Source organism: Myotis myotis, unplaced genomic scaffold (assembly GCF_014108235.1).
Source record: "Myotis myotis isolate mMyoMyo1 unplaced genomic scaffold, mMyoMyo1.p scaffold_m19_p_13, whole genome shotgun sequence".
NCBI lineage: Eukaryota > Metazoa > Chordata > Mammalia > Chiroptera > Vespertilionidae > Myotis > Myotis myotis.
The window spans coordinates 22,038,977-22,065,251 of record NW_023416317.1 but is presented as its reverse complement, the minus strand read 5'-3'; the positions used below and the strand labels follow the sequence as shown (position 1 = coordinate 22,065,251).

General features: G+C 46.9%; 1 protein-coding gene across 3 annotated transcripts; it reads right to left on the bottom strand.

Annotated features, from left to right (window-relative positions):
* Nucleotides 1-3,735: 3,735 nt before the first annotated feature.
* On the bottom strand, nt 3,736-26,275 carry CPNE9 (copine family member 9). Of its 3 annotated transcripts, XM_036332087.1 has the most exons (21): nt 25,917-26,273; nt 25,370-25,410; nt 25,205-25,251; nt 24,995-25,098; nt 24,489-24,525; nt 24,275-24,277; nt 23,891-23,967; nt 18,456-18,519; nt 18,237-18,340; nt 17,894-17,998; nt 16,452-16,493; nt 16,054-16,129; nt 15,889-15,942; nt 15,421-15,482; nt 14,618-14,664; nt 13,543-13,724; nt 13,139-13,266; nt 6,966-7,068; nt 6,265-6,322; nt 5,806-5,879; nt 3,736-4,068 (listed from the first exon to the last, which is right to left on the bottom strand). In XM_036332087.1, exons 1-21 carry the CDS (start codon nt 25,982-25,984, stop codon nt 3,883-3,885), a joined length of 1,662 nt encoding a protein of 553 aa, XP_036187980.1. In that variant the 5' UTR covers nt 25,985-26,273; the 3' UTR covers nt 3,736-3,882. The 3 variants fall into 3 exon arrangements, with proteins under 3 accessions (XP_036187980.1, XP_036187981.1, XP_036187982.1); XM_036332088.1 differs by lacking the exon at nt 24,275-24,277 and having other exon boundaries at nt 25,917-26,275; XM_036332089.1 differs by lacking the exons at nt 18,456-18,519; nt 24,275-24,277; nt 24,489-24,525; ... (2 more) ...; nt 25,370-25,410; nt 25,917-26,273 and having other exon boundaries at nt 23,891-23,969.

Sequence of the window (26,275 nt, the reverse complement as noted above, 5' to 3'; positions counted from 1 at the left end):
AGGGACAGCGGCGGCGGCAGCAGCGGCGGCGACGGCGTCTGCGCAGGGTAAACGTAGTGCCGCGGCGCTGCCGAACTGCACTTTCGCCACAAATCTCCGCCCGCCAACCGAGGCTCCAGAGACCATGCTCTGGAACTCGTAAGGGCTCCCTGAACATCCCACAGGGCTTCTCTAGCACCTCCATCTTAGAGGTGAGTTTAGTCGCGGTACTCAGGATCCGGAGTGGTGGGGCCATGTGTGGCGAATCTGCGGCCCCGAACGTTGAGCGCGGGGCTGGGCTGGAGGAGCCCGCCCTTCTCCCTTCCCCCTCAGTCTCCTCCCTCCCTTGTCCCTCCCCGACGCTGGCGCCGCGGCTGCGGTGAAGTCCTGGCCTTGGTCTCCCAGGAAGGCTGCGAGGCGGGGCCAGAGCCATGGGGCGGGGCTGGGGGGGGCAGGGCAAGGAGCAAGAGAGACGTGGGCTTGAGCCTAAGGAAGACCCGGATTTATGGTAGGGGCGGGGCTGGAGGAGAATAAACCAGCCTGTGGGGCGGGGCTTTGGAGGGGGCGGGCTTTAGAGGGGCGGGGTCACATGTAAAATACCTCCTGGCTGGGAGAATAGGGACTGAACCGGGGCAAAGAGTGAGGCTAAATCGGAGTGGGGCCTCAGGAAACTAAGGGCGGGGCTTCGGATGGGTGTGGAAGGTGGAGCTGGGATTGGAAGAAAGGATAGACCTGGGGAAAACGAAGCGAGGCTTCAAGGAAGGGGCGGGACTTGGGAAAGGTAAAGGGGCGGAACTAGACGGAAAAGGCGGTATCGGGTTAGGAATAACGGGGCGTGGCTGAAGGAAAGGGAAGGAGCTTGGGAAAGGTAATGGAGCAAGACTGGAGGCAAGGTGTGGATCCGAAAGAAGGGACCGGATTTGGGGAGGCGCAGAGGGCTGTTGGGGCGTGAAAGGGCTTGTCTACGGTAAAATGGGATTCGGATACCTGGAACCCTGTAGGTTGGCGGAGAAATGTATCAGGGCTACGGTTTGCCAGGTGGGAGATGATCTCAGAACTGGGCTCTGCCAGGATAACTCGGTTGGAGCATCGTTCAGATGCACCTGGGTTGCTGGCTCTGTCCAGGTCAGGGCACGTGCAGGAATTAACCAATGAATGCATAGGTGTGTGGGACCACAGGTCAATGTTTCTCTCATCAATAAATTTTATTTTTTTATATTTATTTTAGAGAGGAAGGGAGAGATAGAAACATCAATGATGAAAGAGAATCATTGGCTGCCTCCTGCATGCCCCCCACCCGGGATGGAGCCCCCAACCCAGGCATGTGCCCTTGACCGGGATCGAACCCAGGACCCTTCAGTCTGCAGGCGGACACTCTAGCCACTGAGCCAAACCGGCCAGGGCTCATCAATAAATTTTAAAAACACAGACAGCTGGTTTTAATGTGGCTAGGCCACTTAGTAGCTACATGAACTAGGGCAAGTTGTTAAATTCTTCCTACCTCAAATTTCTTGTAAAACGCAGCTCCAAAGCTTTATTGATAGTTCTTGGGGGCTTTGGAGAACTTTGGTGCTAGGGAGAGTCCATTTGTTAAACATGCTTATCACTAAGCCTCCAGTTTTGCCATCAAAGAGGAGTGTGAAAGAGTCTTTCAGGGTTTGGGGGCAAAGCCCAAAGGATCAGGAAACTTCTATTTTATGTTATTTCAAACCTTGCATTCGACTCACTATAATGTATGTTTTTGTATACAGTGTTTTCCGAAAAAAACCACCAAACCATCTTAATAAAATCGACACTCCAGGAAGATGTTTGCTGGTTAAGATCTTGGGATCTGGAGTCAAAGTGAAGAGTTCAATAAGTGACTTAATCACTCTGAACCTCAGTTTCCTCATTTGTTAAATGGAGAGAAAATATAGTCCTACCTCACAGGGTTGTTGTGAGGATTAAATAGATGATGCTTATAAATCACCTAGTATAGTGTGTGATATGTAATGAATACTCAAAATATTAGCTGTTTTTATTATCCTCATTCAGAAAACTCAGACTAAATGGATGAAAACAGAGTTAATATAGTCATTTTAATATATTTTATTGATTTTTTACAGAGAGGAAGGGAGAGGGATAGAGCGTTAGAAACACCGATGAGCAAGAAACATCGATCAGCTGCCTCCTGCACAACCCCCACTGGAGATGTGCCCGCAGCCAAGGCACATGCCCTTGGCCGGAATCGAACCCAGGACCCCTCAGTCCGAAGGCCGACGCTCTATCCACTGAGCCAAACCAGTCAGGGCAATATAGTCATTTTAAAGCTGACCTCTTTTGTCCTAGTCAGTCACTCAGTGATTAGAGCGACGGTCGGAGTACTGAAGGGTCCTGGGTTCGAGTCTGATCAAGGGCAGGTACATAGGTTGCAGGCTCAACCCCTAGCCCTGGTTTGGAGTGTGTGTGGGAGGCAACCAGTCAGTGTATCTCTTTCACATGGATGTTTTTCTCTGTCTCTCCCCCTCCCTTCCACTCTCTCTAAAAATCAATGGAAAAAATATCCGTGGGTGAGGATTAACAAAACAAACAAACAAACAAACAAAAAATTCTGATCTCTTTTGAATTCAGGAACCCCTTAAAGAGTCTGATGAGCCCTGGCCGGTTTGGGTCAATGGATAGAGCGTCAGCCTGCGAACTGAAGGGTCCCAGGTTTGATTCAGGCCAAGGGCACATGCCTCAGTTGTGGGCTCCATCCCCAGTAGGGGCCGTGCAGAAGGCAGCCAATCAGTGATCCACTCTCATCACTGATGTTTCTATCTCTCTCTCCTTCTCCCTTCCTCTCTTAAAAATCAATAAAGACATTATGCTAAGTGAAATAAGCCAGTCAATGAAAGAAAAATACCACATGATCTCACTCATTTATGGATAATAAAGACCATTATAAACTGATGAACAAAAATAGATACAGAGGCAGAGCAGCATCAAACAGACTGTCAAACTACAGTAGGAAGGCCAGGGAGGGTTGTAGGGGAGGGGGGTAAGAGATCAACCAAAGGACTTGTATGCATGCATATAAGCATCACCAACGGACACAAGACACTGGGGGGTAGGGGAGGCTGGGGGAAGGTCAAGGGGAAGAAAAAAAGAAGAGACATATGTACTACTCTTTGTAATATTTTAAGCAATAAAACAAAATTTTAAAAAATTAATAAAGGCCCTAACTGGTTTGGCTTAGTGGATAGAGCGTCAGCCTGCGGACTGAAAGGTCCCAGGTTCGATTCCGGTCAAGGGCATGTACCTTGGTTGCAGGCACATCCCCAATAGGTGTGCAGGAGGCAGCTGATCGATGTTTCTCTCTCATCGATGTTTCTAACTCTATCCCTCTCCCTTCCTCTCTGTAAAAAATCAATAAAATATATATATTTTTTAAAAATCAATAAAGAAATATATTTTTAAAAAAATAGTCTGATGAACGCTATGGCCTGTCTCCTCTGTCAGCAAAAACATATACATAGTTTTACTTATCCCTTCTGAAAGTGTTTCAAGAATGTCTGAAGAAATGATTGGATGATTGTGTATTCGGATGGGAATAAACCCTAGCTGAAGCAATCTTTGTTCCCTCCTTTTGGTGCGGTGCCAAGGCCCTGGGTCCCCTAATCTCCCTCCCCAAGACCCATGAGACAGAGGTAGAGTAATTATTATTATCAGCTTTATTATTGGCATGAAGGCAGGGAGGTGGTGACAGTGCAAGGCCCTTCTGTGGGTGAGGGAGTGGAGGACTTGACCAGCCAGCACTGATCCTCCAAGCTGGCCTCCCAATGGGTTCCAGGGCTCCAGGTGCCTCTGGCTTTCAGCAGAAGCAGTGGGTGGGTGGGCAGGTGGGCAGGTGGGCAGATGGCAGGCATTGGATAAATAGGCTCCTTAGGGCTGCTCTGGGGCTGGGGTCGGACTGGGGTTGGGAGGCGGTGGGGGGCGAGGCTGGATGTCCCTGGTGCGCATATAGGACAGCAGCTGCTCCGGGATCTCCGCCAGCACATCCTTGGCTAGTCGGGCCATGCTCAGCACATGGTTCCCTGATCGGTCGACATAGTCTCGGAATGGGACGAACTAGGACAGGCACAGACAATCAGGTGTGAGTGGTGGCCAAGGGAGGGGAGTGGGGAAGAGGGGCAGTAGAAAGGCTTCCTCTTTGACCCCTAACATCTTTTTCCAAATATCCCTCTAACCTGGGGGATATTGCTTTCTTTCCACCCATTTTTTTTTTCACCTTCTGTTCATCCTCAACTCACTCCGGTTTGACTTCACACAATCTACCGAAACTGCTTTTGGTACTGTTGTCAATAGCCCCATGTTCCCAAATCAGTCCAATGGGTAGTAATTGTCAGTCCTCATTTTACTTCTCTCTCCATTACATTTGATGATGATCTTCCTGGACACATCCCACTCTTGACACACCACATTGCTGGATTTTCTCCTGCCTTTCTGGATAAGTTTCCCTCTCCCCCCATTCCTCTGAGTTCTAGCTAATCTCTAAACCTGGTCCCTTCTCTCTCAAGTCTCTTCCTAGGTGATTTTATACACTCCCGTCACTTTAAAAACTGTTCCCTGATGACTCCCAAATTTATATATTCATCCCTAGCCTCTTCTTAAATGTTCAGAACCACGTATTTAATTGCTTGTATCATATCTCCATTCAGTTGTCTTAGATCCCTCAAATCCAATGTGTTCACAACTGAATTCTAATCCTTTCTGCCAAATCTGCTCCTCCTTCAGCTTTCCCTTCCCAGTTAATGGGACTATTACCCAGTTGCTCAAGCTAGAAAACTGAGAATCATCCTGAAGCCCCACTCACTCACCATCACCATTTAATCAAATAGTCAGCTGTTGTAAACGTTTTCTTAAATAATCGTTTGAACCTGCTTCTATCTTCACTGCTTCTACAGTGGGGCCTTGACTTACGAGTGTCCTGACTAAGGAGTTTTTTGAGATACCAGCTGTCTCTCAGCCGATTTTTTGCATTGAGTTGACAGAGTAATTTGAGTTAATGAGCTCCTTAACAAGCTCGGTCTCGGAACGAATTAAACTCGTAAGTCAAGGCCCCACTGTATTCCCATCCAGAGCCCTATTGCCTTCCCTCTACTACTTAAAGGCTTCTTCACTAATGGGTCTACCGCCCTTCTCTCTCGCCCTGCTACAGTCCACTCTCCATGAAGCAGAGGTCCTCTTAAAATGGAAGTCTGACCATCTCACTTCCCTATATGAAATCATTCAAGAGCTTTCCTATTTTTAAAGAACAAAACCCCAAATCTTCACCATGATCGGCATAGCCTTGGCTTCCCCTTTCTCTTACTCACTGTGATCCTGTTACCCTGGTTTCTTGCCTTTTCCATGATTGGACCAATTCTTCTGAGCCTCAGGGCCTTCTTTCATGCTGTTCCTCTGCCTGTAATGCTTATAGGTTTCAGCTCAAATGTAATTTCCTCAAAGAAGCCTTCCCTGACTACCCTGCCTAAGACAGGTCCTTGTTATAGACTCTCACAGTGGCATTTGCTGTTCCTCTGGAGCACTTATCACAACCGAATGAGATATTCGGCTGTGTGATTATTATTGGCTGCCTCCATTAGAAGGCAGAGGCTTTGGGGATCTACACTATGGATCCATAATGGCTATAGCAACCTGCCTGTTTCTCACCAAGATTTTGTTCAGTGAAAGCAGGAGGGCTAAAAGAGTGAGGGGTGAAAGGTGGGTGATTAAGAAGGCAGAAGAAAGAATGGCTGCCAACTTAGTCTCTCCTTCCCATCATGCCTTTCAGCTCCATGACTTCCTCTCCCTGGTCAGGTCTACCTGAACGATGTCTCGCTCAGCATAGCGGCCCCTAGAGGATACACGTACATCATCACCATCCAACTCTTCCATTGCTGTAAAAAAGACACCCCTCAGCTGATTGACCTCTCCCACACCAACCAACCCATGCGGCCCCTTCCGTCTTAGCTCCCCTTCAGAGTCATCATGAGAATGCCTTATGATTGTCAAAGTCCTACAATTATTAGGCATTGCTATGGCATTATTATTATTATGCCTTTCCACACATTCCATCCTCCCAGGAAACCCAAGAGGGAAGTATTCAGATCAACAGCCTTGGTTATGATGAGGAAACAGGTTCAGAAAAGGTCTGTGACTTGGCCAAGGTCCAACACAGGCATCCATCGTATTTTTTGTGGAGGGGCAGACCTGGGTGCCCAGTTTCTCCTTTATTTTCCCCAATTATTGGTCCCACTCAGGGGCAACCCCCATCCTACTCACCCTCAAACATGGCTGGTCCCACACCAACAATAATGATAGACATGGGCAGTGAGGAGGCCTGTGAGGGAAAGAGGATGAATGTCTGGGGTCAGTAGCCATAATAAGGGAGGTGACTGTTGAGAGCAATTTTTTGTGCATGTGTTATATTTCTGCACATCTTGCAAGTAGAGGCACTGATTTCCTTTGTTCCAGACTATTTTTGCAAGGATGTCTGCATGTTAAAGATATAGTGTCTTTCTTTAGAGCCAAGGGCACCTTTGTTTAATGCCCAGTATAATAAAATGTCTCACACTGGAACAAAGTAGAGAAACTAGGCACCCAGGCCTGTCTTCCAAACATTACTGCCCATCATAAAACATAGGGGTTTCCTAAGCCCAGGGTTTCTGTTCTATAATGCAGCTGACTGGATGCAGGTGTCATCTGGCCCTCTTAACATGATCTTGTGGGAATTGGGGCTTAGAGAATAAGAGAAAATGCTGATACTAGAGCTACTGCTATTGCTGGGAATAACAGAGTTCTTTGTCCCTGTTCCACAAGTCTTGTGTCTTTTGCTAGCATTCATGAAACTGGCAGGCTAAATTGTTAGCTTTAAACCTCTTGACAAGTATTACTTAATTTAATAAATATTAAATTAAAATCTCAGTCCCTTCACAGTTATTAACAGTGACCCCTCCCTGCCAAGTCCTCCTCCTCAGACTCACACTGACAATGGCTTCCTTGGTCTGTGTCATGTCAGAGATGACTCCATCGGTGATGATGAGCAGAACATAGTACTGGGAACCATCAGAGATTTTGGCTGCAGCCCTGGGTGAGAGGCCAAGAACAGAATCCAGCTGAAAGCCCAGAGAGACCAATGAGAACACCCCACTCCTAGAGCTTCCACAGGCAGCGTGTAAGTGCCAGGCAAGGATTGGGCTTCTGAAGCTCATGCTCCTTCCCCACACCTGAATGCCTGCCACTGTCTGCCCGTAACATTTGTGGAGCACATAATATGGTAGGTTCTGTGTTAGGCACTGAAGGTACACCACGAGAAAAAACAAGTCTATCCCAGCCCTCTCAATGCGAGGCAGATATTGATTCAAGAATCACTGAAATAGGTATAAAATTACACTTATTATGAGTGCTGTGTTAGAAAAGGACACTGCTGTGAGGGTGTATAGTAGGGATTCCTGGCATAGTCCAAATCAGCGAAGGCTTATTTAAGGAAACAATGTTTGAGAATGAAGGAGAGGTTAAATGAAGGGGGGATCAGTCCAGGTAGAAGGAATAGCACGGACAAAGGTCCTGTGATGGGACTGAAGGAAGCCCACCCTGTCTGGAGCCTAGAAAGTGAGGGAAACCGACGGGACCATGTGGCTGAGGTGGGGCAGGAGCCAGACCACACAGGACTTTGTTGCCCCTGGGACGATTTTGGTATTTATACAAGAGCATGACCAAAGGCTGAAGGCCTCCTTTCTTCACTCATCTCACCTGTTTCACCTCACTCCCTTCTCCCCTCTGCTGAACATAGCCCATTTCCTGGGCTGCTGGGTCCCCAGTCAGTATAACTGCTGTTCTCAGAACTCCTTTTTCTTCTCTGACCATTAATCTTTGAATCCAAGATTTTTCCATGTGAAAAGGACTTCAGAAGTAATTGAGCCCAGTCCCCTTATCTTACATATTCGAAAAACAAGGTCTTGAGAGAGCACAAAGGCCATACTAGAGCCAGGTCTCCTGACATCCATTCTCAAGCCCTGTGTATTCTGGGAAGGATGGAACTACACTATCCATTAAAGTATTCCTAGCCACATATGGCTATTGAAATGTAAGTGAATTAAGTTAAATAGAATTAAACATTTAGTTCCTTATTCACCCTATGTTTCAAGTGTTCAGTGTCCATATGTGACCATATTGGGCATCACAGTTACAGAACATTTCTATCATCACAGAAAGTTCTATTGGACTGTGCTGGTATTTAAGCCTAATATCTAAAAACCAGAGGAAAGCATGGTGGAGAATTCAAATAGCTATGGCTCAGTTTGCCCAGTGCCTAGGGTGGGATCGGGTTATAATCTTCCTTAGCAGCCCCTGTTCCCTTTCTGAATTCTGGCCACAGCCTCTTCATAGGCCTGGACTGGTACCATTTCCTGTCACTGATTTTACAAATACCATTGCACACTGGCTGTGTGTCAGGCACCAAGCTCAATGCTAAGCATGCAGCAGAGAATAGGATATTGTCCTGGGGAGATGAATGCTTACACCATTATGATACATTGAGGTTAGGGCTTTGAGGACATAACATCTAACCTAAGACAAAAATGAGTACAAGTTAGCCAGATGAAGATGTTGCCGAGGTAGAAGAGAGGAGTGGTAGGAGGGAGGGAAGGTAAAAGGAAAAGTGTTCCAGAGAGAGGGTTTGCATGTGCAAACCAAGATATATGTTCTAGTGGCATACGTAGGGCTACAGGAGAGAGATGAGGCTGGTATAGTGGGTGAAGGCCCACACATGAAGGGATTTGTGAGCCAGGGGCAATGGGAGGCATGGAATGGTTTGGGGGCTTGGGAGGTACATCTCTGTAGATACCTGGCATTACCAAGGCCATTTAGACCTCTGAGATGGGTGACTGGCTGGGGAGGCCAGTCTGTGCCCCACTTGGCTACTGGATGGTAAAAAATGAAGAGTCATCTATGATCATTAAAATCATAGGTGCAGCCTGGCCATCATGGTTCAATGGTTGAGTGTCAACCTATGAACCAGGAGGTCACAGTTCAATTCCTGGTCAGGGCATATGCGAGGGTTGCAGGCTCGACCCCCAGTAGGGGGCATGTAGGAGGCAGCCAGTCAATGATTCTTTCTCCATCATTGATGTTTCTATCTCTCTTTCCCTCTCCCTTCAATAAAAATATATTTTAAAAAACACCCTTAGCTGCACACTTGTAATTTAATCCTTATAATCATTCTATAAGGTAGGCACATTTTTATTCCTATTTTTTAAATGAGAGAATTGAAGTTCAGAGACATTAAGTAGCATCCCCAAGGGATGGTGAGGCCATGGTCCAACTCCATGCTTGACCAACTGAGCCTAAAGCCTGAGCTCTTGATGCCCTCTCTCCATTCCCAGGCTGTTCTTTGGATACTCCTCCATCCCACATACATGGCACATTCTGATCCTAGTATACTGTTCACTCTTTCCTGAGCTTGCCCCTGCACACCTCTGTGCTTTTCACATGTGGTCCTTCTGTCAGACCTACTCTACTCCATTCTCTGATAAAGTTCAACTTGCCCTCTAGACCCAGAGTGGCAGCCCCCTTCATGAGAAGGCTGCCTTGCATTTCTCAGACTAGGTTATACCCTCTCCTCCTCTCCCTCTGCCTTCTAGGATATCGCCCACTGAAATGGGCTGTTCTCACACCCATTTGGGTACCAGTTTGTGTGCCTAGGGGGACCCAAGGCAACAGAATACATGTCCCATCCATTGTACTGTATGATCATGTGGATAAAGCTAGATGACTCTATGTACACTTAAAACACTTTTTTTCTAAATTAAAGGAAACATGGACACAGTGTGAGAAGAATGTAAAATGTGTATGAATTTTTAAGATAAAATATGGGGACTTCAAAGACATTTTCAGTCTGGCTGCTTTCAGCTGTGCCCCCAGATTCCCCTGGGGGAAGCAGTCACTTGCCTTTGCTGACAGGCGACTTGCTGGAAAAGTCTGGGAAGCTCTAGCCTACAGAAGGTAATGATTTATTTATATTTCTGTCTCTTGCCCCACGGTGGGAACTCCCAAGGGCAGAGATTAAATCTGATTCATCTGTGAGTCTCCACTGCCTCAGCAGAGAACTGAGCTCACAGCTGATGCCCTCTGAATAGTAATAACTATAATAATAGTAACAGTAATAGCTAACATCTATAGTACTTATGATGTGTCAGGCACTGTTCTAAGTGCTTGACAGATGTTAACTTAGTTAGTCTTCACAACCCTGTGATATGGATATTGTTGTCACCATTGTACAACTGAGGAAACAGACACAGGGAGGTTAAGAGCCTTGCCCAGAGTCTTACAGCTATAAGAGGTAGAGTGTGTGTATGAGCTAGTCTGACTCCACATTCATGTTACATTGCTCCTTTTCTTAATGTTTATCTATTTATTTGTTCATTCTCACCCGAGCATATTTTTCCATTGATTTTTAGAGAGAGTGGAAGGGAGGGGGAGAGATAGAGAGAAAAATTGATGTGAGAGAGACACATCAATTGGTTGCCTCTGCACGCAGCCTGACCAGGGCCAGGGATCAAACCCACAACCGAGGTAGGTGTCCTTGACCAGAATCAAACCTGGGACCCTTCAGTCTGTGGGCCGACTCTATCCACTGAGCCAAACCGGTTAGGACTTCTTAATGTTTATTAAATGAATGAATGAATGAATGAATGAGTGACCTTGTCCAAGATAACATTTAAGAAGTTTGTTTAATAATAACTAAAGAATATGCTCAGGCTCTACTATTAAGTGAAAAAAATCAGTAGTGAAATATTATATGTAATCTGACTGCAATTATGGATGCATAAGGAAAAGACTGTCAAAATACATATATATATATATATATGTTGGGCAGTATTCTGGGTGATTTCTTATTTCTCCATTCTTGAAATTTTCTATAGCAATGTTATGTGTTATGTTACTATCATCCTTATTATGAATTAAAAAATAAATTTTTACTAGGGAAAAAGGAAGTCTATGGAATATAAATCTCCCTGAAATCCTTCCACTTTTATTAGTTTTGTTTCTTTTTTTTATAATATATATTTTATTGATTTCAGAGAGGACAGGAGAGGGAGAGAGAGATAGAAACATCAATGATGAGAGAGAATCATTGATTGGTTACCTCCTGAACACCTCCCACTGGGGATCAAGCCTGCAACCTAGGCATGGGCCCCTGACCGGAATTGAACCCAGGACCCCTTAGTTCCCAGGCCAACACTCTATCCATCGAGCCAAACCAGCCAGGGCTAGTTTTGTTTCTTCATTTCATATTTTTACTTTCAAGCTTTCTGAGGTACTTAGTTTTAGTTGGGTATCTTCTATTCAACATTTAGTATGACTTATTTTTAAATTTAATCAGAGAGTATTTTTCCTTTAGTAGGTGAGCTTATCCAACTTGTGTTTATTGATACATGTTTAGTTTTAGTTCTGTCATTTTTTAATTTGCATTTACAAAATAATTTGATATGTGATCTGGACTTTATTTTGTTTATTTTTATTCTGAAAATTTGGAGTTACTGCCTGGCCTGTGTGGCTCTGTGGTTGAGCATCGACCCATGCACCAAGAGGTTGCTGGTTTGATTCCCTGTCAGCATACGCCCAGGTAGCAGGCTAGATCCCCAGTAGGGGCATGCAGGAAGCAGCCGATCAATGTTTCTCTATCATTGATGTTTCTATCTTTCTCCCTCTCCCTCTCCCTTCTTCTCTCTCTAAAAAATCAATAAAAACATATTTAAAGTCTGTTTAAAAAATTGGGGTTACTCATATTTTTGTTTGTTTTTTAAATCCTCACCTGAGGATATGTTTTTATTGATTTTAGAGAGAGAGACATGGATGTGAGAGAGAAACATCAATTGGTTGCTTCCCATATGTGCCCGAACCAGGCAGGGAAATGAATGAACCTGCAACACAGGTACGTGCTAGGAATCAAACCCACGACCCTTCGGTCCATGGACGGATACTCTAAGCACTGAGCCAAACCAGCCAGGGCATACTCTTATATTTTTTATTAATTTATTTTTTAAAAAATATTTTTATTGATTTCAAAGAGGAAGGGAGAGAGAGAGAGAGATAGAAACATCAATGATGAGAGAGAACCATCGATCGGCTGCCTCCTGCATGCCCCCCACAGGGGAACAAGCCTGCAACATGTGCCCCTGACTAGAATCGAACCCAGGACCTTCAGTCCGCAGGCCAACACTCCATCCACTAAGCCAAACCAGCTAGGGCACTCTTATGTTTTTTAATCTGTTTTTTATTGAGCACTTACTATGGTCAGACACTGTACTAATAATTATTTTATCTTTTTTTTTTTTACCATCATTGAAATTTTTTAAATTTATGATTATGCATTCATTGGTTGCTTCTTGTATGTACCCTGACCGGGAATTGAACCTGCAACCTTGGAGTATTGGCATGACGCTCTAACCAACTGAGCTACCCAGCCAGGGCTTTGTACTAATAATTCTTTTTTAAAAAAAATATATTTTGTTGATTTTTTACAGAGAGGAAGGGAGAGGAATAGAGAGCTAGAAACATCGATGAGAGAGAAACATCAATTAGCTGCCTCCTGCACACCCTCCACTGGGGATGTGCCCGCAACCAAGGTACATGCCCTTGCCTGGAATCGAACCTGGGACCCTTCAGTCTGCAGGCCAACACTCTATCCACTGAGCCAAACCGGTCAGGGCTGTGCTAATAATTCTTACATTGTTATCTAATTGTAACCTCTCAATAACTCTATAAAGAAGGGGCTATTGTTATCCATTATTACACCCATAATGGAGGCTTAGAGAGGCTAAATTGCATAAGTCACATAGTGAGTGGTGGAAACAGGATCACTCCCAGATCTGATGCCAAAGCTTGTAACTTAACTGTTGTGCTATAGGCCTTTCTCTCCCCCAAACTTGATGTTTCAGTTGTTCCCAGGGAGTGGGGCTGGGGTAGTTTGCTGATACCCTCTCTGACCCAGAATAAGGCATTTATAACCTCTTTACACCAAGGGCTGGCTAACACAAACTTTCACCCTCTCCCCGAAGCCCAAGTTCACTAAGAATGGTTCTAACTATCCTTGGGAAGTCAGTCCCCTGTCTGGGTCCCCTTGTTCTCCTCAAACTCCATCAAGTTATCTTACCTGGCCACCTGGTTGATGACAGGAGCAAAATAGGTGGGCCCGTAGAGCTGCACTGTGCGTAGGCTCTGGAAGTAGCTCTCCAGCACACCCTCAATGCCCGCACAGTTGGGGTCCTCATCATTGTTGTTCTGTCAGGGAAGATGCCCTGCTGGGCTGGGCCCATGCAGGGTACACCCAGTAGTGCTCTGATCCAAGCTCACTCCTTTGTTTTATCATCACTCTCTTTTCATGTCCCGCCCACCAAACTCCAGCCCTGCTCCCCCTCCCTGCTCTTCTCCCCTATCATAGCTTCCTGCTCCTCTGCAGGTCCATGACCCTTAGAAGAAATGTAAATAGAAGAAATTTGTCAACTTGGGTGAACCAGATGCCAGGGCATGGAGTGTAGGCTCTGGCCCATACCATACCAGGGGGAACTGATGGGAGATCCGTCCCTCTGGGGGCAGCTTGGCCCCAAAGCCGTAGGCTGGGAAGAGCTTGTCACTGTCATAGTCCTGGATGATTTCTCCCACTGCCTTGAGGGCCATGGCATAGGCGCTGAGCTGGTAGGGACTCATGTAGTGCAGGGAGGTTGGCTGCAGGGGATTCCCTGTAGGGACACAGGAGCCCCAGCCTTATAGTCACCTTTCTCATGCATCTATTCATCTGCCTATCCTGGTATGCATCCATACATCTATCCATTCATCCACCCTTTACCCATGTACTCCCTTATTATTTTATCCAATCATCCATATATTCATTTGTCCATCTGTCCACCCACCAACCCTTACATTTATCCATCAATTTATCTACCTATCCACACATTCACTCACCCACTAGCATAAATCCATCTGTCTACCTATATCCATCTGCCTTTTCATTCTCTTATCCAACTATCCATCCATCCATCCATCCATCCATCCATCCATCCATCCACTTGTCCACCTGCCATTTCTTTTCCATCCATCCATACAGCCATATTCATCTGTCCAACCATCCATTCCATTTATTCACTTGCCTATCCTCATATGGATCCATCCACCTGTCCACTCATTCATTCCCCATCTACTTACCCATTGTTGCCCCTAATTTAAACATCTGTCCATTTACCCACCCACATACTCATCCATGCATCCTATTGTTCTTACGAACACATCTACCCTCTCTGTTCATCTGTCTACCCAACCAGTCATCACTCACCACCCATTCCTCTATCCATCTGTCCTTATACCCCTATTCTCTACCATTCATTCATTTACTCATCCACCTCTTGAACTATCTGTCCTTTCAACTTTCCTGATCCATTCACACACTTATTTTCCTATACCCTCTGCTCACCCTTACGCCCAATAATCTCTCCCCAACATTCCTGCCCAATACCAGCCTCGCTGGGCGTTGCCTCAAGCCTCGGCTTACTGGGTACATGAACTCTTATCCCTAGCTTGGAATCCAGACCAATCCTAAGGACTTCCTCCACATCCCATTCCCCAAACCATGCCTCACCATTAGAAGCTGTGAAGTCAATGGCTACTGTGAAGTTCAGCTGGGTCCTGTCAGGGAAATAGATGGATTGAGAAGTGAGGGACCAGTACTTGTTATACCAGGATTTCTCAAACACTAGTGTGCATATGAACCACCTGGGGATCATATTAAAATATATATTCTAATCTGGATTTTCTGATTGGAACCTGAGATTCTATATTTTAACAAACTTCCCAGTGATGCAGATGCTGCTGGTCCATGGAGCACACTTTGGGTAGCAGAATTAAATGCCTACTGTATGAAAAGTGTATTACGTGTCGTTTAACTTAACCCTTACTATAGCCTGAAAGTAGTAATTAACATCTCCATTTTACATAGGAGAAAAGCAAGGATCAGAGAAGCAAAGTACCTTTCTCAGGTCTGCCTGCCTCCACTGAACCAAGCAGAATGTCCCTATAGTCTGCTTGGGCTTGCCCTCTCTCTTGACCTCTCCCCTCTTGCCTAGACATAACTTTGTATAGGTCCCAGTCAGATTACTGGGGCCACCTTTGAAGACCACTGGTCTGGAATCTTAGGACTGGCTCTAAGCCAGCACCAGGTGCTGCTCATCCGTGGCCTCATTTAAGCCATGACTTCAAGGGAGTCTGAGAGCCAGGGATGAAGCCTCGAGAACACTATGCATTTTACAGAGTGCTTTATAGTATGCCAAGTGTTTTAAAGTTTGTTTTCATGATCTCATTGGACCCTGACAATTCATAAATAAAAAAACTGAGGCTCAGAACTGGGAGGAACTTGTTTAGCCCAAAGCTTAGCCTGTAACTCACCCTCCTTTGATATAATCCACAAAAGTGAATTCAGAGTCCACAGAGAAAGAGAGCAGTGTCACCTGTGGGATAGAAAAGGCAGCCCTGCTACTTTGGAAAGGGCAGTTGGCGTGGCAGAAGGGAAAGAGACCCATGATGCCACCCCTGCCACACCCTGACCCACCTTCTCCAATTTCGGAAAGGGCAAAAAGAGGAAGCTGTCAGAAACATATTTGGATTTCCAAAGGTATATTAAATTGGGAAATACAATTTAGATTTTTAAAAAATATATTCTACAAAAAGAGTAAAGATCAAAAATTTTCCACAGTTGAGAAAAAAAGAGGAAAAACTTAATGGTGCCACTTTGTGCCTAACATTACTAATCCAAGTAATGTGTACCTACAGCCTTTTGGTACCCCCAACATGCTATGTCAATGGAGATAGACACAGAAGGATCCAGGGAAGGTCAAAGCTCCAGGGAGCACTCACAGTTCCCGAGTTGACATATTTCTTCTTCTTACATTTCTTCCGAGGGTTAAGTACCTAAGTGAGGAAGATAACAGTGATGGTGGGAAACCGAGGGAGGGAACTACAGACTGATCACACTGGGATGAGGGATGACCTGGGCAACCTGGGCAGGGCTGGAGCTCTCACCTCATATACTGTAAACTGGTTCTGGGCCTTGCTCAGCTCCCGGTAGCTGGTGGTGAACTCACCAATGAAGTCATGGCTGCAATGAGGCCAGGGGTGGGTGAGTAGCAGCTGCTGCTGGCTTGGAACCAGGCTTAAAAACAGACTTTTATTCTCACTATCCTCTTACTCTACTTGAGCTGTAGGGCATTGGTGCTAGGGCCAGAAGAATGGCCAAGCTAAGGGGAAGAGAAGGGAAGAGACTGTGTACTAGAGAGACAACTGAGGGGATCAGTTGTACCCAAGGTCTTGGTATCTATCATCACCCTTCCTGGTTCCCAAAGCCACTTTGGGGGTTCTAGTGAAGGTACTACACATTATAGGGAACTGTTTGGGTTAAGTACAGGAGAAGGCAGTTCTACCTTCCATCCCGGTCCCAGTCATACACATCGATCTTCACTGTTCTGAAATGCAAAAGATAAAGATAGGCTGGGTGTGTATGACAAATCTTAGAGACACCCCCACCTTTACCATACACAAATTATCTTCCCATCTACCCATCAGTCCTTCCATCAATGTTCCTCCCATTTGTCCATCTATTCTATCTATTCATTCATCAATCCATGCACAATACCCAACTATCTACTGCCACTACCAGTACTACTATTACTACTGCTGCTCTTTGTACCACTATTGCTATTCTTTACCACGTCCTACTATATTCCAAGCATTGTTCCCAGAACTTTAACAGATTGTCTCATTTATCAACCACTTTATAAAGTAAGTACTATTATTCTTACTTTTTGGATAAGGAAGTTGAAGTACAAAAACAAAACAAAATAGTAACTTGACTAAGGATCATAACTGAGCTGAGATTAAACTCAGACATCCTGGTTCCAAAGACCTTGTTCTTAACTGCTATGCCTAAGTCACCCCCATATGTCCATCTATCTGTGTGGCAGTCCATTCAACCATCTATCTATCCATCTAGCCACCCATTTACCCATATATTCGCCAATCCAATTACATATTAATTCCTATCTTTGTCCATCCATCTAACTATACATGCAGCCATTCACTGACTCATTGATGCATGCAAGCATCCATCTGCCTGTCCATTCATCTCTCCAACCAAACATCTGACCATCTGATATCTGTTCATCCGATATTGCATTCATCTATAACCATGTCTGTGCCCATCCATCTTTCCACCCACCTATCTTCATACTGCCCATTTATTAGTTTATATGGTCAGCCTGTCCATCTGTTTTATACTCATCCATCAACTAATTTATCCATCCATCGACTATCCATTCATCTGTCCACCCATCAATATACCTATCACTCCATTTATTTATCCTCCTGCTTTTCCAATCATCCCTCTGCCTCTCTAGTACACCAATGAAAGATCCACCCCACCAATCTCTCATATAGCCATCCATCTATTTATCCATTTACTCATCTATACATAATCTGTCCATCCACTAATCCAGCCATCAGTCTACTTATCCATTCATATATCTCCCCTTCTACCCATCCATCAATCCTCTTATAACACCCATCCATATTCCCACCCATCAATTCACCAGTCTACATACATCCATCTGACGATCCACCCATGTATCTTCTCACTCATTTGTTCATTTGCCCATCCATCCATCCATCCATCCATCCATCCATCCATCCATCCATTCACTTATCCATCCATGTGGCTATCCATTTGCTTCTCCATCCAATCATCTCCATGCCCAAAATTGTCTCACTGAGCAGGATCCTCTAACACTATTATGACTCTCTGACATCATTCTGGGGCCCCACTCTCATGCCGTTGTCCTCTTACTCCCTAGCGTATGCTGAAGCAGACCTGTCATAGTCTCCATTGCACAGTGCCCGCACTGGGATGCTGAAGGGTTGCCACACAGGGTTCAGTGTGTTTTTCACAACCTCTGTCTTGTGGCAGATGGTGAACCTGGAGAGGAGCAAGAGATTAAAACTTGCCTTTGGGTAGGACTGAGCCCAGAGAGAAGGCCTGATACTCTTAGAGATTTTGGGGATTCTCCCACTTGTTAAGCACATGTTGTGTGCTTCCTTGAATGAATTCTGGACTCAGGTCCTGGTGGAGTCTATGATGCCCAACCTAAGAACCCTAATGGGCCCATGGTCACAGCGGGAGAGGCTGGGTGCCACTGGAGAGAGTAGTGACTCACGTGCCATCCTCATTGCTCCTGTAGAACACAAGGAAGGGGTCTGATTTCCCAAAGAAGTCCTTCTTGTCCAGCTTGTTTGCACACAGCTGCATGGTAGCAATGTCCTAGGGATGAAGTTGGGCTGTTGACCTCGAATGTCCCATAGCCTCAGACAGTCCACTAAAGGGAGTTTGGGGAGAGAAGCAAGCCTTCTGGGTCTAGCATGTGGCCCTTACTAACCCGGCAATTGCTAAGCTCTTCTGCGGTCAGCAATATGGTCCCACACTTCTTTCCTGGTACACCCCTGGAAGCAGAAAAAGCCTCTTTGTGAGGGGGGAGAGTAGGCAACAAGGATTGGGGTGGCCAATCTGGGATTGGGTGGGTGGACCAAGGGATTCATTTTGCTATTTACTGATAGTCCCCTGAGTGTGTCCCCTTCTGTCCTGAGTGGCTCCTATGGGGAAGGGCTTAACTTTGACTGGGGAGGGGTCTATAGTCTTGTTTGGGGCTAATATAACCTAGGTGGGCATCTCATAATGGTATAATGAGAAAGACATAGGATTTAAAAGTCCTGGAATTTCAATCCAAACCTGGGGTAAAGGGCCTATTTGTCAGATCAAAGATGCTGTGCTTTCCAAAGACTGTGAAGAGTGAAATATAAAAGACAAGTGAAGCCTGGCCAGCATGGCTCAGTAGTTGAGCCGTGACCCATGAAGCAAGAGGTCACTGGTTCGATTCCCAGTCAGGGCACATGCCTGGTTGCCGGGCTCCAATCCCAGTTGAGGGCATGCAGGAAGCAGCAGATCGATGATGTTTCTCTCTCATCGATATTTCCATCTCTCTATCCCTCTCCTTTCCCCTCTCTCTAAAATAAATAAAAACATATTAAAAAAAAAAATCGCCGAAACCGGTTTGGCTCAGTGGATAGAGCGTCGGCCTGTGGACTGAAGGGTCCCGGGTTCGATTCCGGTCAAGGGCATGTGCCTTGGTTGCGGGCACATCCCTAGTGGGAGATGTGCAGGAGGCAGCTGATCGATGTTTCTCTCTCATCGATGTTTCTAACTCTTTATCTCTCTCCCTTCCTCTCTGTGAAGAATCAATAAAATATATTTTTAAAAAAAAATCCCTAACCGGTTTGGCTCAGTGGATAGAGCCTCAGCCTGTGGACTGAGGGGTCCCAGGTTCGATTCTGGTTGAGGGCATGTACCTTGGTTGCGGGCACTTCCCCTGTGGGGGGTGTGCGGGAGACAGCTGATCGATGTTCCTCTCCCATCGATGTTTCTGGCTCTCTGTCCTTCTCCCTTCCTCTCTGTGAAGAATCAGTAAAATATATTAAAAAAAAAAAAAAGACAAGGGACGCCCTGGCCGGTGTTTCTAAGTGGTTAGAGCTTCGGACTGTGCACCGCCGAAGGGTCGTAGGTTCATTTCCCAGGCAAGGGCATTTGTACCTCAGTTGTAGGTTAGATCCCCAGCACCGGTAGGTCGGGTACTGAAGGAGGCAACCGATTGATATGTCTCTCTCTCCCTCTCCCTCCCTTTCACTCTCTTTAGAAATCAATGGATTAACAACAACAAAAAAAGACAAGGGAAGCCTTAACCTCTCCTAACCCATGTGCATGAAGGTTGCATACCAGGACATCTATCTCCAACTTGCATTGGGTCTCCAAACAGTCAGGAACCTTGTTTACATGGACCTATGAACCCTGATCCTCAAAAGGATCCCAAGTATGGGAGAGGAAAGCTAGGTCAGAAGTGTTCCGAATTCAAGTCCTGGCACCAACTTGCTATGTGATTTTTCCCATTTTTAAAATGAGAATTTTGAACCATTTATTTGGCTTCTTTGATCTTTGACCTTTTGTACTTTAAAAAGACAAGTGTGATGAGTACAGGGATTCTTCACCTGCACATCCAGGACAAAGTCACTGATCCCACTGCCTTCTCACTGCTTTTCACCTTCTTTTTTTTTTTTTTTAAATACATTTTATTGATTTTTTTTTACAGAGAAAGGGAGAGGGATAGAGAGCTAGAAACATCAATGAGACAGAAACATCAATCAGTTGCCTCCTGCACACTTCTCACTGGGTATGTGCCCGCAACCAAGGCATATGCCCTTGACTGGAATCGAACCTGGGACCCTTGAGTCCGCAGGCCTATGCTCTATCCACTGAGCCAAACCGGTTAGGGTGCTTTTCACCTTCTTGATGTTCTCTCTCACCTCCTCACCCAATGTAAATTCCAGTCAGTGACTATAATAGTCACTACCTTGCATCCTACCCTTTTCCCTTGTCCTTTTCTCACTTTAATATACTTATTTGTTGAAACTACTGTTCTAGTTAAACCCAATTCTCTGCCCAACCCATACTGCACCGATACAACAGATATGACCAGAGGAAAACATATAATCATGCTAACTGATCTCATTTTAAAATTTATTTATTTATTTGAGAGAGAGAGAAACATCGACTTGTTCTTCCATTTATTTATGCATGCATTGGTTGATTCTTGTATGTGCCCTGACTGGGATCAAACCCACAACCTTGGCATATTGGGATGATGCTGTAATCAACTGAGATATCCCAGTCAGGGCTCTAATTGGTCTTATTTTATTATGTATATATTTAAAATATGTTTTTATTGATTTCAGAGAGGAAGGGAGAAGGATAGAGATAGAAACATCAATGATGAGAGAGAATCATCGATTAGCTGCTTCCTGCACACCCCCTACTGGGTAGCAAGCCCACAACTCGGGCATGTGCCCTGACCAGGAATTGAACGGTGATCTCCTGGTTCATAGGTCAATGCTCAATCACTGAACAACACTGGCCAGCTAGTCTCATTATAAATGCATGACCACAAACCTCAAGAGGGCCCGTCTATAGTCAGACTACAGGTCCCAAGATCCTTTACTCTTCAGTTCTGCTAGGTGGCCGTTTCACTCCTTCTTTACTCTCCTCAAACCCAAAAAGCCTCCTCCCCCATCCTCACTCTCAGCCAATGACCTTGTTTCCTATTTCACTGACAAGACTGAAGCAACCAGGAGAGAATGTCCACAGACCCACCACATCTCCTCTGCCTCCGGTATCTTCACCCACACAACCATCTTCCTACCAATGCTATAAATGACTATGCATGTGTCTATTCACCCCTCCACTGTGTGCTACATTCCCATCTTCTTGCCTACCTACACAGGGCATCACTCCAGCAATTTCCCCCTCATTTTATTACTTCAGTTTCCACTGGGTCTTTCCCTTTAACATACAAATGTGGTATAATTTTTCTCATGTTAAAAAATTACAAAACTATTCTTTTTTTTACAAAATTGATTTTTAGAGAGAGAAGAAAGGAGAGGGATAGAGAGATAGAAACATCGATGAGAAGAAAACATCATTGATCAGCTGCTTCCTGCACACCGCAAGCGGGGCATGTGCCCTAACCAGGAATCGAAACAGTGATCTCTTGGTTCATGGGTTGATGCTCACCACAGAGCCACACCGGCCAGGCACAAAACTATTCTTGACCTCACTTTTCCTCTCTAGCCACCCTCCTTTTCTCTTCTATTCTTTGCAGCAAAGCCCATTGAAAGATTCCTTGACTCCCTTCTCTTCATTCTTTTCTAAATTTCTCCAACTCTCTCTCCTTCAAAACTATGCTTGTCAGAGTCACCAGTGACCTCTATCTTGCTAAGTCCATTGGCAAATTCCTAATTCTCACCTTACTTAACATGCAGAAGTTTTTGACATGGTAGTCACTTTCCTCCTTGGTCCAAGTCTTTCACTTTGCTTCCAGGACAACACCACCTAATGCTTCTTCTTAGTTTCCTTTTCTAGTTCCATCTCATGGAGTCTCAGTCTTTGACCCTCTCTCTCTCCACTTATCTAGTCTTATGGCCTTAAAGAGCATCTAAGACTCATGTATCTTTTAAAAAAAAATTTATTATTGTTTTCAGAGAGGAAGGGAGAGGGAGAAACATCAATGATCATTGATTGGCTGCCTACTGCACACCCCCTACTGGGGATCAAGCTCGCAACCCGGCAACCCGGGCATGTGCCCTTCACTGGAATCGAACCTGGAACCTTTCAGTCGAAAAGCCAATGCTCTATCCATTGAGCAAAACCAGCTAGGGCAAGACTCATGTATCTTATTGTCTACTTGACATCTCCATTCGAATGTCTAATAAAAATTATGAAATTCAACAAGTCAGACTGAACTTCTGATAGAATTCCCCACCAACTTACTTCTCCCTGACTTTTTTTTTTTAACCATCTCAGTTTATGACAACTCGGTCCATCCTGTTGTTCAAGTCAAAGGCTTTGGTGTCATCCTTGACTCCTCTTTTCCTCTGACATCCATATTCAATCTGTCAAGAAACTGTTGGCTCCACCTTCACAGTATATCCAGAATCTGACCACTTCTCCCCTCCTTCACTGCTACCTCCCTGGACTACTATAATAGCCTTCCAGTTGACTCCTTGCTTCTACCTTTGTTGTACCAAGATCTATTCTAAACCCAGCAGCCAGCATCATACTTTGAAAGCATTGTCATATTATGTCACTTCTCTGCTTAGAACTCTCCAGTGACTTCCAACTCAGAGCAAAAGCTAAAATCCTTACAATGGCTATAAGGTCCTCACAGTTAACTGTCCCACATCACTTCCTCCTTTCCCCTTGCTCCCCTGGCTCCAGCCACACTGGCTTCTTGCTGCTCTTTGAACATATCAGGCTTTTGCACTGGCAGTTTCTCTGCCTGGAACATTCCTCCTCCAGACACCTGCATGGCTCACTCCCCTCCTTCCTTCAGGTCATTGCTCCAAAGTTACCTCTCCAAGAGGCCCACTGAACCATTTTGTTTCAATCCCCCTATTTCTGCTCTACTTAGCTTTTTACCATGGCACTTACTGTCTAATATGTTATGTAATTTACTTATTATGTCTATTTTGTAGGTCTCACCCCCCACTCCTTAGTATAAGCTCCCCAAGGGCAGGAACCTTTGTTCTGTTCACATTACAGCCTAAGCCCCTTAAACAGTGGCTGACAGAGTATATGCCCAGTAATATTTGTGAAATGGATATATCCCTGGTATCTAGCACAGGGAATGGCATATGAAACATGCTAATAAATATTTAGTACATAGCCGAAACCGGTTTGGCTCAGTGGATAGAGCGTCGGCCTGCGGACTGAAAGGTCCCGGGTTCGATTCCGGTCAAGGGCATGTACCTGGGTTGCGGGCATATCCCCAGTAGGAGGTGTGCAGGAGGCAGCTGATCGATGTTTCTCTCTCATCGATGGTTCTAACTCTCTATCTCTCTCCCTTCCTCTCTGTAAGAAATCAATAAAATATATTTAAAAAAAAAAAAAATATTTAGTACATAATGGAAATTCCAGAGGACTTGACTTAGTGAGTGGAAACCTCATGGAAGAGAAGAGCTTGGAAGTGGACCTTATAGGTTGAAAGACTTAGAAAACCAGTGAGGAGAGAGAGAAGACATGCCAGGCCTGAGATGGACTTTAACACAATCCTAGAGATTAGAGCTTCCCCCCGCGAGTATGATGGGAACCACTGAAGGCTCCTGACCAGGGGGAATCCCAGCTTCTACTACTACCAGGTCAGCAGGATCTTTGGGAGGAGAATTTGGAGGCACCCACCCTTCCCCCCTCACTCCTTCCAGTTCTGCTTACGTGAGGGGTCGCTCTACGCGGCTACCCTGGCCTCCAATCACCTCTCCTAGGGCCAGGAACGCTTGTCCCAGGAAATCCTGCACAGGGACACGGAGTCAGCGAGGCCTGGAGAGGCTGGGGGTGCAGAGTCCCAGCCCAGCCCTGGAGAAGAGGCCACACCAGCCCAGCCACAACGACCAGGGTGTTTCAAGGCGGCGGGACATAGCAAGCACCACCGCCCAGCCGGTGCTTTAAAAGAGCAGGGGGCGGGGGGCGGGGGGCGAGGAGGGGTGTTCTCTAAGCAAGCTCCCCTTCTTGGTCCTGTCATTTTAAGCTGCTCTCCATGTTGCCATCCCACCCCTCACCTCCACCCTCCCCACTCCGCCCAGCCGGGTTCAGCCTCACCTTCTACAGGACCCAGCAGCGGCCGAGAAGAAAAACGAGCAGTGAGTAGGAGGCACAGGTGGGAAGCCAAGGCAGGAACCGGAGAAGGGCCGGGAAGGGTGGGTTCGGACCAGAGAAGGTAGAGTCGGGGTTAAGAGGTAGGAGGGTTCCAAAGAGGGTCGTTTCACCCTGAGCGACGCACGTGTGCCCAGACCGCGAGGGGACGCTCGCTCACCGGTTTGGAGATGTTGGTTTTGGAGTCGACGTTGTACCTGGAAAGAGTAGGAGCAGCGTCGGGCGGGGCCCGTAGGGGAGAGCCTGGAAAGGGGGTCGAGTTTCAAGTGCTGGTTAAAACTGCGGCCAGAATTAAACCGGGATCTCCTTTGGGGTAGGAGTCAGAGTCGCAGAGGGTCAGACCTGTGCGAGGCCAAATCAGGGCCTGCTGTGGGCGGGGGCGGGGGTGGGGGGTGGGGGGCGGGACCTAGACGCAGGTGGAGCCAAATTAGGGAGCAGAGTTGTGGGCAGAGTTGTGGGCTCGGGGAGTGAACTGGATTGGATGTGACCTAAGGGCAGGGCGAAGTCGACGTGGGGGGGAGTTAAGATTAGAGTGGACCCCCCTCTTCCAAGTGGGACCGAACTGGGCCTTGGGAAGGAACTAGCCCGGGATGCCAAGTGGGGGTGTAGCCAGCCAGAATTTCAGGTCGGGGGGCGGTCCAAGCCAGAATTCTGGGCGGGGCTCACACATCGAAGCGCAGGTTTTGCTTTTCTTCAAAGAAATAGTCAAGGACGAATTTGCGCACGAAGTCTGGGTTCAGCGTGTTGTCGATCACCTCGGTCCGTCCGAACTGGATAGGGGGTGGGGGTGCTCAGAGTCAGCGTGGAGTCTGCAAAGTGGGGTGGGGTTTGATTCCCGGGGGCAGCTCTGGGCTGAAAGAGGACTCGCGGACTCACCTCCCTCCACTCCTGGCTGGCCCGGCTCTGCGTGTAAAGCACCACCACTGCAGGCGGGAGTGGGGGCGGGGAGAGAAGGACGTCAGGTCAGTCTGCACCCCCTCCCCGCTCCTCAGTCGCGCCCGCACACCGAGTTGCCCTCCACCCCGCCCTGGTGCCGCCTACTGGGGTCGGACTTGGAGAAGGTGTCGAGGTCCAGCAGGTTCCTAGAGAAAGCGACAGACAGACGGATAGAGGGTGGGTCATTCTGAAGCCCACCGCCTCAACTCGGCCCTGAGTTGGGCACCCGGGGGAGGCATGGGGCTCAAATCGCACCTCCCTTCCTCATTCCTATATCCAGCCTGGGTCCGCGTTGTTAGCACCCTGGACAGCACCGGAAATCTCAGCCCAAGGACCGCTTCCCTGCGGGCTGGACAGGTCCGTGTCCACAGTGTCCCCAGGAATGAGGGTTAGCCCCAGAACTTTGTCCTCCTGGGGCCCAGAATCTACTGGATCCCCGCGACCCATCCCTTGAACCCGCAGGCTAAGTGAGCCCATTTTTTGCGGGTGGGACTGTTCAAGGAAACCCCCTCCCCTAACAGGGAGTCTGCATCCACGATTTTCCTGCTCCAGATGCTTCTTCCCCCCGGGTCTATCTAGCCCCTGTCCGCCCCAGCCCCGGAGCCGGTTGGGGCTGGGCAGTGCCTACGTCCTCTCCAGCTGGCCAGCTCACCGGCAGGACACGGTAATCTCAATCTTGGTAGCCGGGACGCTGCGTTCAGAGGCTCCGCTGAGAGACATGGCTGGTCTCTCAGCTGGTCGGGTGGCCGGAGCGGCGGAGGGCTAGGAGTACCGGCGGCGGCGGGGCCGGCCCCTGTGCTGCCGCGGTGGCGGCTGCACTCCCTCCAGCACTGTGCGCTCTCCCGCCGCTCACGCCTGGACTGTGGCCGCGGGCAGCAACTCCAGAAGGCAACACAGCCCCGCCCAGCCCTGCGGGGGCCCCCCGCCCCATTGGAGCAGCCTCGGGCTGTCCGGGAACCTTACCCAGACCCCCTCCAACCCACACCTTGGGAGAATCCTTCCAGGGCATTT